This window comes from Crinia signifera, chromosome 2, assembly GCF_055691185.1.
Source record: "Crinia signifera chromosome 2, ASM5569118v1, whole genome shotgun sequence".
NCBI lineage: Eukaryota > Metazoa > Chordata > Amphibia > Anura > Myobatrachidae > Crinia > Crinia signifera.
In genome coordinates, this window is record NC_139218.1 from 316279888 (window position 1) to 316296696 (window position 16809).

General features: G+C 42.7%; 1 protein-coding gene across 2 annotated transcripts; it reads left to right on the top strand.

Moving 5' to 3' along the window:
* The first annotated feature begins 414 nt into the window (after window positions 1-414).
* ATG101 (autophagy related 101) lies at window positions 415-8119 on the top strand. 2 transcript variants are annotated; one of them, XM_083169027.1, is made up of 3 exons: window positions 415-1072; window positions 5295-5582; window positions 7532-8119. In XM_083169027.1, exons 2-3 carry the CDS (start codon window positions 5331-5333, stop codon window positions 7934-7936), a joined length of 657 nt encoding a protein of 218 aa, XP_083025153.1. In that variant the 5' UTR covers window positions 415-1072; window positions 5295-5330; the 3' UTR covers window positions 7937-8119. The 2 variants fall into 2 exon arrangements, with proteins under 2 accessions (XP_083025153.1, XP_083025152.1); XM_083169026.1 differs by having other exon boundaries at window positions 416-1328.
* The last annotated feature ends 8690 nt before the right edge of the window (window positions 8120-16809 follow it).

Genomic DNA, 16809 nt, shown 5'->3' on the forward strand with positions numbered 1-16809 from the left:
GGGTACATTACTGCACACATACATTTGCCAACAAATGCAGTGTACATTACAATGAGAAGTACTGTACATCCTGCATGATCATCACAGTCTCACCTTGGCGGCTTCTCTCTCCCTACACCGTCACCGACCTTACCAGGCGCCAGTCAACAGGTGGCGCCCGCTCCCCGACCTAGCAGAGCCGAGGGGACAGAGAGTCTGCAGTCGGGATGTACCAATGTGATGGAGTGAGGGGGGTGGGAAAGATTATCTTAGTGATTTAGGACCTGAGATAAGGATTCGGAAATAAAGGTTAAAATTATGGTTTTTTAAAGTATTATTTAAAACTATGGACCTGTGACAGAGCTGCTGTATGAGATAGGAGGGTGCGTGTGCGTAGCTGCTGCCGCTCTCTGTAGCTGTGGTACAAGCCGATGACGTCCAATGTTTTGGTCCTGTCAGTGTGGTCGCAGCAGCAGCTCCTGGTGCTGGGTACACGTCTCCCTTCGTACGTGTACATGAGTGCGGCCACCTTTGCATTTCCGCTGCTGGCCTGGGCAGACGAGCCGGAGGCTATCTTCGGGGTCCCCCTGGACTCCGCTTTCCTGACCCTGGAGAGACCCTGCGCCGGACCCCGTTCCCTGATTCACCGGTCACCTCGCACACGCTGGGGCCCCCTGCCGAGCCAGTTGCCTGAGTGTGGCCCTCGCTGGTGTGGTGCTAACCGCCGGCGCCCTCTTCAGACTCGGCCCGGCCCGGCCATATATTTCTCCTCCTTATCTTCCGCACTCGCTGTCCTGACTGGTACGGCCAGAGGATTCCGTGAAGGCCGCGGCTCCAGCCCCGCACTCTGACGTCCCCGCTGCCTCACCTTCACATCGCTGAACTGTAGGCGGCCACCTGTTCTCCATTTCTGTGAGCCTCGCTGCCCGTGCCTTCCCCCTCCCCGGCGCCTGCCTTCCTTCCGTCCAGGACACTCCCGGTCCCCTCCGGTCCCGGTTGCATGGCCGTGGTTTCCGCTGCCGCTTCGTGAACGGATTCTTCGACTCAGTTACCTGGTGCCTAGGAGCTGCCTCTCTCTGACCCAATAAATCCCGTAGGTACTAATTTACAGCCCCTTCCCTGAGTGCTGTTCACTGCTCGCCCATGATTTTGACCTTTAAATGAATCTGAATGGATTAATGGTACTTCCTCATCTTTGCGGCCACTGCTAACGCTACGGAATTTACGTACTCCATCGTCCCCTCACGGGCTCGCTCCGCTTGCCACGCTTTGGACTCGGTGGCTTGCTCCGCTTGCCACACTTCGGACGCGGTGGCTTGCCCGCTTCGCTTGCCACAATTTTACTAAAGGTAATATAATGGGTGGTGGTGTGGACACAGGAGGGTGGCATAAACGCTGGATATGTAGCAGCTAACGTAACACCGTAGTGGTGGCCGCAGTATCAATCACTGCATAGGAACTGAGCACTAATAATTTCCGTATTTACCATTGTTTAGTGCGTTATTGCATTGCCTTCTACCTTTTATATCTTATTTACTTCCTAGTACCCATTACCTCTTATTTCTTTCTCTACCATTATTTTCTGCTTTATTTTATTGCCCAATAAAACTGTGGCAGTGTCTGGGTACACCTACTGGTCTTCTCTTCTCCCTCTATTCACCTGTCCTGTGTGCTGTTCTATATCCCAACCTTGATATTTACAATATTTAAGATTACTGCTAAAATATTGTTTCCTAGCACGGCACCCACTACGCAAATTGCTTAGCGGGGGATTCTGCGTAAGAAAATCGCATCGCATGCAATGTGGTTTTTCCAATGTAATTTATTCACTGCTCTTTTTTGCCCCGGGCGGTCACTGCAAAATCGCATGTGATTTTATAGGGTGTGATGCCATTTACTTTACTATACACTTATGAGATGCAATGAGATTGAGGCACCCCCCCACTATCCAGGCCACCCCAAAGCGTGGCGAGTGCAGCGGAACACGTCCTCCCAACCTTTTCATATCCCCACTATCCACGTCGGCGTGGAGTTTATTCTATATAGTGTGGCGAGCGAACGCGGAATACATGTAACATAATCCGTATCCCCTCGCGGGGCTCTCAACACTATATAAGATCAGCTCCATGCCAATGTGGCTAGTGGGGGTATGAAAAGGTCGGGAGGAAGCATTCCGCCGCCCCTCGCGGGGCTCGCTGCGCTTGCCACGCTTCGGGGTGGCGTGTATAGTGGGGGGGTCAGTAAAACCTCATTGTGCAAGTGTATAGCTAATGGCATGGCATCGCACCCTATAAAATCGCATGCGATTTTGCGGGAGGTGCGATGCGATCCCCTGGGGCCAACAGAGCAGTGAATAAATTACATTAAAAAATCGCATCGCAATGCACGGCACATAAACGATGCGATTTCGGTACAGTAGCGTACAAAAGAAAAATGCGTGCCCTGCTAGGAAACAAGTACCAAATATTCATGTACCTCCGAACTCAACTGGAGGAATTCACTCTCATTAGTAGACTTCCTCCATTTAAAGTTTATCCTCTCTTCTTACAGCGCCCATTCCCTCTCTAAGGGGCCCATTTATTAAAGATCACATTTATAATGCGATCTGGGCAAAATATTATGTGTCATCTCGCACGTGCAGGGAAAGAGCTCCGAAAGGAGCCTGTCCCTGCGATGCGGTCAGCCGGGTGTGGGGGGGTCTACACATGCAGTATGGTCTATAGCCTATAGGCAACAATGGGCTACCACCATCTCAAAATGTCGGTAGCCCAGGGACTCGAAGCAATGCTGCCCGATGTTGATACAAATATTAAATGATACATTGGCCCCTTAACCATCTTTTTTTAAAGCATCTCTTCTCTGTCTACCCACTCCTTCAACTGTCACTGTATTAACCTACTCCCCAGCCATCACCCCTGTTCTCCTTTGGCCCAACCATGGGTGATGAAATCTATTCACTTATTTTGACCTCTACTCCTGTCCCCTGGATCCGCCACCTCTCCTCTACTTAATGATTTAAATAATTTAAACTTAATGATGGTTTAAAAAGAGTAAACACAGTTGTTTGACCATAAATGGCTTCACCCAACCACTAACCATGAGTGAAAGAAAACTTTGCGAGTTATCATTCATTGTCTCTGACAAATGGCCAGAAAATCACAAATTTTGCTAGGGTATGTAAACTTATGAGCACAACTGTAAACTAGGTCCGTATAAATTTGTACACTGACACAATTTTTGTCATTTTAGCTATTTACCAAAATCTGCTCAAGTTAGAGTTATGTAATGAATATGATTTTGAAGTACAGACGCCACTGTAATTCACATCCAAATTGGAGGAAGTATTTATGAATTACAGCTGTTTCATATGTAGCCCACTCTTTTTTTCAAGGGGCCAAAACCAATTGGAAAGTTGACTCAAAAGCTGTTTCATGGACCAGGGGTGGGATATTTCTTCAACAATTAAAGATCTGGAGTTGTTTCCAAGTCGTCCATTTGACATCCGTTGCTGTGAATTCACAAAATGCGATCAACGGAGCTCTCAATGCAAGTGAAACGGGCCATATTTGTCCTGCAAAAAAACAAACAAACAGAACCACTAATAAAGGTGCATACACACTGTACAATTTTTTTGACCAACTTTTTTTGACTAATTTTGTTCATTTCGGCCATTCTGAGTGAAATTGTTCAAAATATCTTTCAGTGTGTTTGCGACGAAAGAGGAATGATGATGTGCATACCAGCCAGTTGTTCATCAAGATTGTTTGTCAACTGTGCAGGCCACTCAATTTGGATATCTTTCAAAAAGAGCCTATATACTAGCTAGGTCGTCAATATCTTTCGTCAATATCTTTCGTCCAGGACACTGGGTTCAAGGGAAATGTCAACGAAATTGGTCAAAAAATTGTACAGTGTGTATGCACCTTAAGAGATAGCGGAAACCTTAGGAGTAGTCAAATCAACAGTTTGGTACATTCTGAAAAAAAGGCCGATGCATCTGCAGAAACAACATTGGTGGATAATTGCTGGATCCTTTCCATGGTGCAGATGGACAATGACTCAAAACGTACTTATAAAGCAGTGGTAGCCAACTCCAGTCCTCGGGAGCTACCAACATTGCACGTTTTCCAGACAACCCAGTTGCTGCAAAGGTGCACTCATTACTCACTGACACATTTTAAAAGATCCACAGGTGGGGCTAATTACTTCACTTGTGATTCTGTGAGGAGATCTGGAAAACTTTACTGTTGGTAGCTCTCGAGTTGGCTACCCCAGTTCTAAAGCAACCCAGGGGGTTTTTTATGTTGTTTTTTTTGTTTGTTTGTTTTAAGACAAACAAGTGGAATATTCTGAGTAAATGAAAAGAAAACCAGCCCTGGCTTTTGTTTCTCAAATGATTCAAAAGTGACAGTTTCTTTCAATTCAAAAATGTAATATATAACATACATATAAAAAAAGACACGTATAAAATTGGGGTAAGTACCCTTTAAGACACTGTTATACTCCTGTATCCAGGATAATTATGCAACTGGAAGGGATGTCTCCAGGGCTATTTTTGTGCAGGCTCCAGCAGGAACTGTGGCCCTTATTCTAGTTCACTCTTTCTGACAAAATATTTCTTAGATGGACAAAACCATGTGAACTGCAGGTGAGGCAGGTGTTACTTGTGCAGAGATAATCAGATTTGGGTGGGGTTTTAAACCTGCCTCACCTGCAGTGCACATGGTTTAGTCCATCTAAGAAATATTTTGTCAGAAAGAGTGAACTAGAATAAGGGCCACAGTTCCTGCTAGAGCCTGCACAAAAATAGCCCTGGATGTCTCTATTATAGAGCAGCAATATAATACCAGGTGGCCGATTCCAGATGGATAGTGCAATAATGGCAGATGTCTTCTGGTAAGAATATTCTGCAATGAGTCTAATTCAATCGCCTGATCAAGTACACATTGTTTTTGCTGAAGGCTATTTTAAAGGCAGAAAGACCCACGAACAAACAACAACTGGTAAAACATAATTAAGGATTACAGGGTACTCTAAATCAAAATGGTTACAATACCTATATTTTTGATCAACCCTTTGAAGTAAGGCTCGAAGTCTGCACTTCATTGTTATCTCCACTGTGTTACATTGATTGTGGTGGCATACAGATCCAAAACTATTACAATTCAGTCACTGTACAATTATATAAGGAATTAACTGTATGTAGCGCATGAAATATGCAGGACTTTATTATATAAAAGAAGTTACTGTGTCTAAAAGCTGCAACGTTTTGTGATTGAGTGCCTTAACTGTTTGTATATTTTGTTTAACTCCAGGCACGGCTGAGTACTTGTACTGCTTATTAAGTGACAATGAATTGCCGCTCAGAGGTATTGGAAGTGTCTGTGGAGGGCCGTCAGGTAGAGGAGGCAATGCTGGCCATCCTGCATTCTATACTACTTCACCGCAGCACCGGCAAGTTCCACTATAAGAAAGAAGGAACCTATTCCATCGGTACTGTCGGAACTCAGGACATTGACTGTGACTTCATAGAATGTACATATGTCAGGGTTTCCTCGGATGAGCTGGACAGAGCTCTGCGCAAAGCAGTTAGTGAATTTAAGGTGAGACATCTGAAAAGTGTGCATAGTCAGCAGCATAGTGCATACACATTAGAAGATATGAAGATTTTGTCGTTCCAACCTGTTGGAACTGGCAAAATCATTCCAATTATCATATAGTGTGTACCCAGCTTAACATGGGATGTTGTATTGTTAGTAATGATGGTGTACCGTTATTTATTAACAATAGCGCACACATATTCCTCACCGATTTACAGAGAATATTTGAACATTCACATCAGTCCCTGCCCCAGTGGAGCTTACAATCTATATTCCCTACCACATGTACACACACATACAGACATACTGGGGTTAATTTGTTGGGAGCCAATTAGCCTACCAGTATTTTTTTGGATTGTGGGAAGAAACCGGAGTACCCAGAGGAAACCCACGGAAGCATGGGGAGAATATACACACTCTGCACAGTTAGAGCCATGGTGGGAATCAAACCCATGACCTCAGTTAGACCCCACCACCTACACCTTTATATGGCATCACATTCCTTTACATGACCTTTATATGCTTAACCGTCCCATGCCCCTAATATACAACCAAAATCCTCCAGTCTCCCTTATAAGCCATTCCTTCACATGCCCCTTACAGTATATGCCATTTGACCATTCTAAATGACACTAGACCTCAGCAGATGCCCCTTTTAGACTGCTCCAGATGCCAATGTGTATATCCTCACACTATTTCACATGTCTCTTATATGGGATCTTCCACACTAAATCAACACCAGTTTTAAACTGAAAGGTTCATATTGTAATTTGATATAGTAAGTGCTACAATGGGTTTAAAGATAACCCCCAAAATCTCTGACTGATAATAACACTGGTTTTTAAGTTATAAGCCTTCTAAAGCTGCACATTTTTTAACAAATAATTTGCTATTAATGTTCTTTTAAATTGCATTTGCAGCTTCCTTGATTGAGCTTAGAGTTGAGCAAAGTCTCAATTTAATCTTGTTATGGGCTTTCATATGATATATAACACTGATATGTTTCAATTAAAAAAAAAAATATATATATATATATATATATATATTTAGATTTTATTAAACTGACAAGTTTTCTACAGATCATTCCCATCTTAAAACTGCATACTGAGGGCATTAGGACTGCTTGTAGTCACAATGCTTCCTTATGCTCAATTGAATTTTCCCACAGGTGTATGAGGACCCATATGGATGTGCAGAGTAAAAAGGACTAAAGCCCCCCATACACGGTCCGTTAATCGGATCCGTTGTGTGCTTAAACAGCACACATCGGATCGCATCCCTAGTGCATGCACTGCGATCCGATCCGATGTATAGCTAGTACAAAAAGTATGTGCAGCACATACTTTTTGTACCGTACTATGTGATGCGTGGGAGCACGCATCGCATAGTACAGAACGGAGCCGGTCCACAACGGACCGTGTATGGGCTCCTTTAAATCTATATGGGACCCATTGTCTCCCGATCTTTAAAGGAAACTGTGTAATAAGTATTAGATAAGTGCCCTCATACAACAGCTTGGGAAGCAATTATCCAGTACTTGCTTCACTGCCTTGTAATGAGTTATATAAATACTTTATATGTTCTCGAACATTTATATTTGGGCTAAGTAACTCAATGCATAATCGGAACTCCTAGAATTCAACCTATGAATACAGTAGCCCAGGCTGGTGGTATTGTTCAGTGAGGGTTAGTGAGTGAAACCCCCAAATATTTTATTTGCTGCTGGTTCCAACAGAAAGGATATGCTTCTTTGAAAGTATTTTTGAGTTCTTGAAAAATATATAAAAGTCCAATACTTCTGTTTTCTGTGTATTGATCTTGTTGCTAGAGAGGCTTCAATCTCTTGAAAATATATACATATTTTATGTTCAATTATGGGACATGCTCTGCTGTTCAGAGTAATGTACAAATAATCTCCATATTCCACATCATTAAAATCCTTTCTTTTCCAGGATGCACTGAGGAATTCTGGAAATGATGGCATCGGACAGGTGTCTCTGGAATTCTACCAGAAGAAGAAGTCCCGCTGGCCCTTCTCAGATGAATGCATCCCATGGGAGGTTTGGACCATCAAAATCAACATTGTATCACTGGCTACTGAACAGGAGCGGCAAATCTGCAGAGAAAAAGTGGGAGAGAAGCTTGGGGAAAAGATCATTAACATAGTGGAAGTGATGAATAGACATGAATATCTACCTAAAATGCCAACCCAATCAGAGGTGGATAATGTGTTTGACACCAGCCTGAAGGATGTGCAGCCTTATCTGTATAAAATCTCTTATCAGATTACTGACTCTCTGGGTACTTCTGTCACCACGACAATGCGGAGACTTATCAAAGACACTTTGGCTCTGTAAGGGTTACATGACCCCACAACAAACATATTTATAGCATGGATGGACTGAGCTAAATCATTTTGTGTTCCTTAATTAAACAGTTGGTCAGAAAAGATAGCTGTAAATCAGCATCATTTGTATATAGCCATTATGCCTAAAACTCTTCCATTCTTATAAACAATAAAATTAATCCTGTACAGTTTATTGCAGCCTTCTCAAATGTCTGTTATTCAGCACACTTATTTGGAGAAACATTGATGTTAAAAAGGTGACTGCTATTACAATGCATACAGTATGTTCTACTGTACGAGGATACAACGTCAAGCACACACAGGCATCATATATATGTTTAGGAGATGTCTTAAGCTAGCCACACATAAGGTTGAGGGCCAGATGTATCAAGCTTCAAAAAGTAATAAAAGAGAGAGTGATAAACAGCCAGCCAATCGGCTGTTACCTGCCATGTTACAGGCTGGGTTTGAAAGATGTCAGGAAGGAGCTGGTTGTTTATCAATCTCCACTTTATCACTTTCTGAAGCTTGATACATCTGCAATATATGCAAATATCCCAAACACCTGCATGGAAATCAAATTAATTAAAATCTAAAGATCCTGCAATCAGTTCCACATGAATGTGGGTGATGCTTTTTTTTTTATTTTTTTTTTAAGTCTGATTAAAATATAACTTGGGGCATAATTTAATCTGCACCAACTAGTCCCAGGATTCTCTGCCTCCAAGACTACTACTGTGTTGTCTGATATTTATTGATATAATTTGAAATAGTACATATATTAACCTTTATTATAGTCTTGCTGGTGATTCTCATTGTAATCCTGGCTGTAGTTATTGAATGTAGTTGAACAAAAATAACACATACTGGGTCTAATACAGCATGGATCGCTGATGGGAGAATTCGCAGAGCGCTGTGAGCAGAAAGCTGCTGCCCAGTCTGCCCAGCAAAAACGCCCCGTGCTAATGGCTATCTATTCGCAAATCCAATTCCCGGAACATCAAAAAGTATTTTCCAGCTGTTCAAATGTGAGTAGGTCTGAGGCTTCTACTAATCCGTGTCTGAGACTGGAAATGGTCAGCACTAATGTCATCCATCCTAAAAAATGCCTGGGCGTGCCTGTGTTTTTCCAACCACACCCAGAAAATGTCACGTTTCTGCCCCAAATGCCAGCTTCCTGTCATTCAAACCGCTGCTACATTACGATCTGTTCACATTTCAGTCGCTAAGTCCCCATGTGCAGTCGTTCGATAATCACTCGATTTTATCTAATTTGTTTGGCTTGAGAGTTAATTTAACATATCCATAGGCCCCCATTATCGATGCTCTTTCCTGCACAAATGAATCCAGTTTCTGCTTTATTATAGGCTATCACCTGTTATGGGCTGTATTAATATTTGCATAATTATACTCCTAAAAAAAGATATGTATGCACAGCATCCCTGGTTCTGGCCTCAAGCAAATGAATAGACCGGTTGTATCCTTTGCGTACGTTTCTTCCCCTCCCAGGATCATCATGTCTTTATTACAGACCCTATGTAAGCCAGGATTACAATGAGAGACAACATCAAGACTATAATAAAGATTAATATATGTACTATTTCAAATATTGGGGGAGATTCTCTATTGCTTACCGCCGCGGTCCGGGGTCCTTTTCTATGTCGTTATCTCCTTCGCATATGCTGCATTCTTTTTTTCCCGACGCGCGATCACCGCACTTCCGCATTCCTTCCTGTTTCGTCACGGTGCCGGCTCCCCATTGGACTGCATTGCCTTCCCTCCTATTCCGTATGCTCTAACACCTGCGCCGAAGTAAAGTAGGCTGTTCAACTTCGCAAGCTTGAGGTGGCGAAGTTGTACAGCCTGCTTTACTACAAAGCGGGCGTTAGAGCACAGGGAATAGCCATATTTAAATAATCATTAATAGGTTTTTTTATAATGCGCAGAGGTGTCAAATCATATATATCATACCCCCGTGCACCGCGCGCCAGAGCCTGATGGACAGGAGATCCCCACTGGCTTCCGGACAAGCAGTGCGCATGACATGAAAATGAAACAGCGGCGCATGCGCACTGGACACAACCTGGGGATCGCAGAGAATTGAGATACCGCAAACACAATGCGGTAGCCTAATTGACAGAGCATATGGAGAAGAGGTAGTCGTTAACGGCGCGCAAATGTGCCGTTAAAGTAGCGGTAAATAGATACATTCATCACGAATGTAAGAGAATCTCCCCCATAATCAATACATATCAGCAGGGGTTAGTGAGGGGGAATGGGGTGGAACTTACTGTAGTTCCACCACCTCTAATGGTGAGGTGGAACATTTTAACCTCCACATTGGCCCTGCACAGTAATTCTTACAGAAAAGCATTCTAGTTTGCAGGGGGATGCCAAAATCCCTACCACTGGCACTGTCTCTGCCTAATGAGAGGAGGGGATGGGGTGTAATTTGGTGGCATAAAGAAATGAGTTCCCCCACCTCTGCATGACCACTTTATGCCCTGCATATCAGACAATAAAGTTTTCTAGTTTCTTGTATTGCTTATTTACATGAATTGTTTTGTCATGACCTATATCAGTGGTAGCCAACCCTAGCCCTCGAGAGCTACCAACAGTTCACATTTTCCAGACAACCTAGCTGCTGCATAGCTGCACTCATTACTCACTGACACATTTTAAAACATACACAGATGGAGCTAATTAGCTCACTTGTGATTTCCTCCCAAAAATATGTAAATTTTATACATTTAGGGAAACAATGGGGCTGATCGTATAGGGGAGCATGGTCCTGGTCACTGTTCCTCAGCTTCTCCTAAATAGTCCCCTGACCATTTTCAGCCCTAGGGCCATTTTCAGACCTAGGGCCATTTTTGGGAGGAAAATAGAAATACAATGGCTAGGAATTGTTTTCTGGTTTCGATACTGTAATACCCCTCATTCATTCTTTGATTGAGGGAATTAGTAGAAATTCCAGGCTGTCATTACTAGACAATGTATGGTATACAATACCTTTACCAAATATATTCTGCCTCTTCCTTAGAAACCGATGCAGTTAAAATCAGAATGTGGTCTCATTTATATATTCCTAATTGCAAGTCTGAATCCGTTCACTTATAAATCTGTTCCACTGTGGACCCCGGAAATTGCCTGGTTTATCAAGCCGCAAAATTCCAAGGGTGAATTGTACTAGGGTGAGAGAATCAGAAAGTAAGAGATTTGGTAAAAAAAACTTCAGTTTTTTAAAGCGCCAATAATTTTCACTGCAAATGATTGCTGCTTTAAAAAACTGGAGAGTTCTTACCAAATCTCTCACTTTTTGATTCTCTCACCCTAGTACATTTCACCTCAAGTCTCAGCTCCAACACAAGCAAACGACGACAAGTTGCAATTTAATAGGATGAGAGATTCAGAAAGTGAGAGATTTGGTAAGAAATCTCCAGTTTCTTTTAACCCCTTCCTGACAGAGCCAGTTTTTGCGTTCCTGACAGAGCCCTTTTTTTCAAATCTGACATGTCTCACTTAAGTGGGGATAACTTTTTTTTGCTTTTACTTATCCCAGTGATTTTGAGATTGTTTTTTCGTGACACATTGTACTTCAAATTAGTGGTAAATTTGGGTCGATACAGTCTGTTTTTTTGTGAAAAATACCAAAATGTCGTAAAAAAATGGAAAATTTAGCAATTTGCAAAATGTTAAATTTTCTGCTTGTGAGACAAATAATCATACCACTCAAAATAGTTAATAACTAACATAGACCATATGTCTACTTTATGTTTCCATCATTATTTCAACTTCCTTTTAATTTTTTTGGACACTAGGAGGCTTACAATATGAATAGCAAATTCTCAAATTTTCAAGAAAATTTCAAACACTGATTTTTTTAGGGACCAGTTCAGTTCTGATGTGACTTTGAGGGACTTCTATGTGAGACACCCGCATAAATGATACCATTTCAAAAACTGCACCCCTCACAGTATTCAAAACAGCATTTTGGAAGTTTGTTAACCCTTTAGGTGTTTCACAGGAATTAAAACAAAGTGTAGGTGAAATTTCAAAATTTCATTTTTTTTGCAGATTTGCAATTTTAATACATTTTTCTAAGGAACACAGTACATTTTACTAGAGAAATGTGACTAAAAATTGATTCCCCCAATTCTTTTGTTTTCATAAATATCCTATATGTGGCCCTAGTGTGCACGTTGACCAAACCACAGGCTTCATAATAGAAGGAGCACCTACTTGATTTTGGAGCCTCCTTTTTATGAGATTATTTTTTAGGCACCATGTAGGTTTCTAGGCACCATAAGATGCTAAAATTTAGGAACCCCCCCACAAGTGACCCCATTTTGCAAACTACACCCCTCAGGGAATTCATCTAGGGGTATAGTGTACATTTCAAACCCCCAGGGGTTTCACCAATTTTGATACAACTGGGCAGTGAAAATGAAAAATTACATTTTTTTACACAAAAATGCAGTTCTGGCTCAAAATTTTTAATTTTCAGAAGGTATGAAGGAGACAAAGCACCCCAAAATCTGTGCCCCAATTTCTCCCGAGTACGGCAATGCCTCACATGTGACCAAAAAATACCATTTGGGTGCATGGCAGGACTCAGAAGGGAAGGAGTGATTTTTGGATTTTGCAGCTCAGATTCTGGTGGGATTTTGGTGGGTGCTATGTCGCATTAGCAAGACCCCCCAAGCACCAATACAGTGGAACCCCCCCCACAAGTGACCCCATTTTGCAAACTACACCCCTCAGGGAATTCATCTAGGGGTATAGTGTACATTTCAAACCCCCAGGGGTTTCACCAATTTTGATACAAGTGGGCAGTGAAAATGAAAAATTAAATTTTTTTACACAAAAATGCAGTTCTGGCTCAAAATTTTTCATTTTCAGAAGGTATGAAGGAGAAAAAGCACCCCAAAATCTGTGCCCCAATTTCTCCCGAGTACGGCAATGCCTCACATGTGACCAAAAAATACCAGTTGGGTGCATGGCAGGACTCAGAAGGGAAGGAGTGATTTTTGGATTTTGCAGCACAGATTTTGGTGGAATGAATGGTGGGTGCTATGTTGCACCAATACAGTGGAACCCCCCCACAAGTCACCCCATTTTGCAAAGTACACCCCTCAGGGAATTCATCTAGGGGTATAGTGTACATTTCAAACCCCCAGGGGTTTCACCAATTTTGATACAAGTGGGCAGTGAACATGAAAAATTAAATTTTTTTACACAAAAATGCAGTTCTGGCTCAAAATTTTTCATTTTCAGAAGGTATGAAGGAGAAAAAGCACCCCAAAATATGTGCCCCAATTTCTCCCGAGTACGGCAATGCCTCACATGTGACCAAAAAATACCAGTTGGGTGCATGGCAGGACTCAGAAGGGAAGGAGTGATTTTTGGATTTTGCAGCTCAGATTCTGGTGGAATTTTGGTGGGTGCTATGTCGCATTAGCAAGACCCCCCAAGCACCAATACAGTGGAACCCCCCCACAAGTGACCCCATTTTGCAAACTACACCCCTCAGGGAATTCATCTAGGGGTATAGTGTACATTTCAAACCCCCAGGGGTTTCACCAATTTTGATACAAGTGGGCAGTGAAAATGAAAAATTACATTTTTTTACACAAAAATGCAGTTCTGGCTCAAAATTTTTCATTTTCAGAAGGTATGAAGGAGAAAAAGCACCCCAAAATCTGTGCCCCAATTTCTCCCGAGTACGGCAATGCCTCACATGTGACCAAAAAATACCAGTTGGGTGCATGGCAGGACTCAGAAGGGAAGGAGTGATTTTTGGATTTTGCAGCTCAGATTCTGGTGGAATTTTGGTGGGTGCTATGTCGCATTAGCAAGACCCCCCAAGCACCAATACAGTGGAACCCCCCCACAAGTGACCCCATTTTGCAAACTACACCCCTCAGGGAATTCATCTAGGGGTATAGTGTACATTTCAAACCCCCAGGGGTTTCACCAATTTTGATACAAGTGGGCAGTGAAAATGAAAAATTAAATTTTTTTACACAAAAATGCAGTTCTGGCTCAAAATTTTTCATTTTCAGAAGGTATGAAGGAGAAAAAGCACCCCAAAATCTGTGCCCCAATTTCTCCCGAGTACGGCAATGCCTCACATGTGACCAAAAAATACCAGTTGGGTGCATGGCAGGACTCAGAAGGGAAGGAGTGATTTTTGGATTTTGCAGCACAGATTTTGGTGGAATGAATGGTGGGTGCTATGTTGCACCAATACAGTGGAACCCCCCCACAAGTCACCCCATTTTGCAAAGTACACCCCTCAGGGAATTCATCTAGGGGTATAGTGTACATTTCAAACCCCCAGGGGTTTCACCAATTTTGATACAAGTGGGCAGTGAAAATGAAAAATTAAATTTTTTTACACAAAAATGCAGTTCTGGCTCAAAATTTTTCATTTTCAGAAGGTATGAAGGAGAAAAAGCACCCCAAAATATGTGCCCCAATTTCTCCCGAGTACGGCAATGCCTCACATGTGACCAAAAAATACCAGTTGGGTGCATGGCAGGACTCAGAAGGGAAGGAGTGATTTTTGGATTTTGCAGCTCAGATTCTGGTGGAATTTTGGTGGGTGCTATGTCGCATTAGCAAGACCCCCCAAGCACCAATACAGTGGAACCCCCCCACAAGTGACCCCATTTTGCAAACTACACCCCTCAGGGAATTCATCTAGGGGTATAGTGTACATTTCAAACCCCCAGGGGTTTCACCAATTTTGATACAAGTGGGCAGTGAAAATGAAAAATTACATTTTTTTACACAAAAATGCAGTTCTGGCTCAAAATTTTTCATTTTCAGAAGGTATGAAGGAGAAAAAGCACCCCAAAATCTGTGCCCCAATTTCTCCCGAGTACGGCAATGCCTCACATGTGACCAAAAAATACCAGTTGGGTGCATGGCAGGACTCAGAAGGGAAGGAGTGATTTTTGGATTTTGCAGGTCAGATTCTGGTGGAATTTTGGTGGGTGCTATGTCGCATTAGCAAGACCCCCCAAGCACCAATACAGTGGAACCCCCCCACAAGTGACCCCATTTTGCAAACTACACCCCTCAGGGAATTCATCTAGGGGTATAGTGTACATTTCAAACCCCCAGGGGTTTCACCAATTTTGATACAAGTGGGCAGTGAAAATGAAAAATTACATTTTTTTACACAAAAATGCAGTTCTGGCTCAAAATTTTTCATTTTCAGAAGGTATGAAGGAGAAAAAGCACCCCAACATCTGTGCCCCAATTTCTCCCGAGTACGGCAATGCCTCACATGTGACCAAAAAATACCAGCTGGGTGCATGGCAGGACTCAGAAGGGAAGGAGTGATTTTTGGATTTTGCAGCACAGATTTTGGTGGAATGAATGGTGGGTGCTATGTTGCACCAATACAGTGGAACCCCCCCACAAGTCACCCCATTTTGCAAAGTACACCCCTCAGGGAATTCATCTAGGGGTATAGTGTACATTTCAAACCCCCAGGGGTTTCACCAATTTTGATACAAGTGGGCAGTGAAAATGAAAAATTACATTTTTTTACACAAAAATGCAGTTCTGGCTCAAAATTTTTCATTTTCAGAAGGAATGAAGGAGACAAAGCACCCCAAAATCTGTGCCCCAATTTCTCCCGAGTACGGCAATGCCTCATGTGTGACCAAAAAGTGGCAGGACTCAGATGGGAAGGAGTGATATTTGGATTTTGCAGCACAAATTCTGGTGGAATGATGGTGGGTGCTATGTCGCATTAGCAAGACCCCCAAAGCACCAATACAGTGGAACCCCCCCACAAGTGACCCCATTTTGCAAACTACACCCCTCAGGGAATTCATCTAGGGGTATAGTGTACATTTCAAACCCCCAGGGGTTTCACCAATTTTGATACAAGTGGGCAGTGAAAATGAAAAATTACATTTTTTTACACAAAAATGCAGTTCTGGCTCAAAATGTTTCATTTTCAGAAGGTATGAAGGAGAAAAAGCACCCCAAAATCTGTGCCCCAATTTCTCCCGAGTACGGCAATGCCTCACATGTGACCAAAAAATACCAGTTGGGTGCATGGCAGGACTCAGAAGGGAAGGAGTGATTTTTGGATTTTGCGGCTCAGATTCTGGTGGAATGAATGGTGGGTGCTATGTGGCATTAGCAAGACCCCCGAAGCACGGTGAAATTATGAACCTAATAATCCATAGATGTGTGGTATATTTTAAAACACTCCTTTATACATAGGCCGGGTTTGTCGGGGCAAGTGTCACACTGGAAAATAGTTTGCTTTCTTATTCCCTTTTTATAGCAAACTTTGCACCTTTTTTGTGTCCTGCCCTTTTTTCCAGTGGAGGGGATTTCATCAGGAAAATGCTGCCCTGGTACAATACGGGGGCCAGTACTAGAAGTACTGGGGCCCTCTGCCTGCTGGTTCCCAAATATTAGGCCCTTTATGACTTCCTCTTGAAAGTGCATAAATGTCCCCCTCTGGCCGGTAGAACGGAATAGCACGTAAGCGTTATACAGTGCCATCTGGATGATATACACGGCCAGCTTCTTGTACCAGATTTTTGTTTTCCGCAGGGCACTGTACGGCTTCAGTACCTGATCTGAAAGATCCACTCCGCCCATGTACCTATTGTAATCCAGGATACAATTAGGTTTTGAGGTGTGGGTACTGGTACCTCGTACAGGGACGGAGGTGGTACTGTCTCCATGAATTGTTGTCAGTATAAGGACATCCCTCTTGTCCTTATATTTGACCAACAACATATTTTCGGTGCATATTCCCCTGCTTTCACCCCTTCTCATTACTTGGGCAATGTGCGTTTTTGGGAGGCCTCTTTGGTTCTTGCGCACAGTACCGCAAGCTGCTGT

Excerpts from the sequence above, each read along its gene's own strand:
- ATG101 (XM_083169027.1), top strand. The coding sequence starts at position 5,331 with ATGAATTGCCGCTCAGAGGTATTGGAAGTGTCTGTGGAGGGCCGTCAG. Across the intron at positions 5,583-7,531 it reads AAGCAGTTAGTGAATTTAAG|GATGCACTGAGGAATTCTGG; the intron begins GTGAGACATCTG and ends TTTCTTTTCCAG.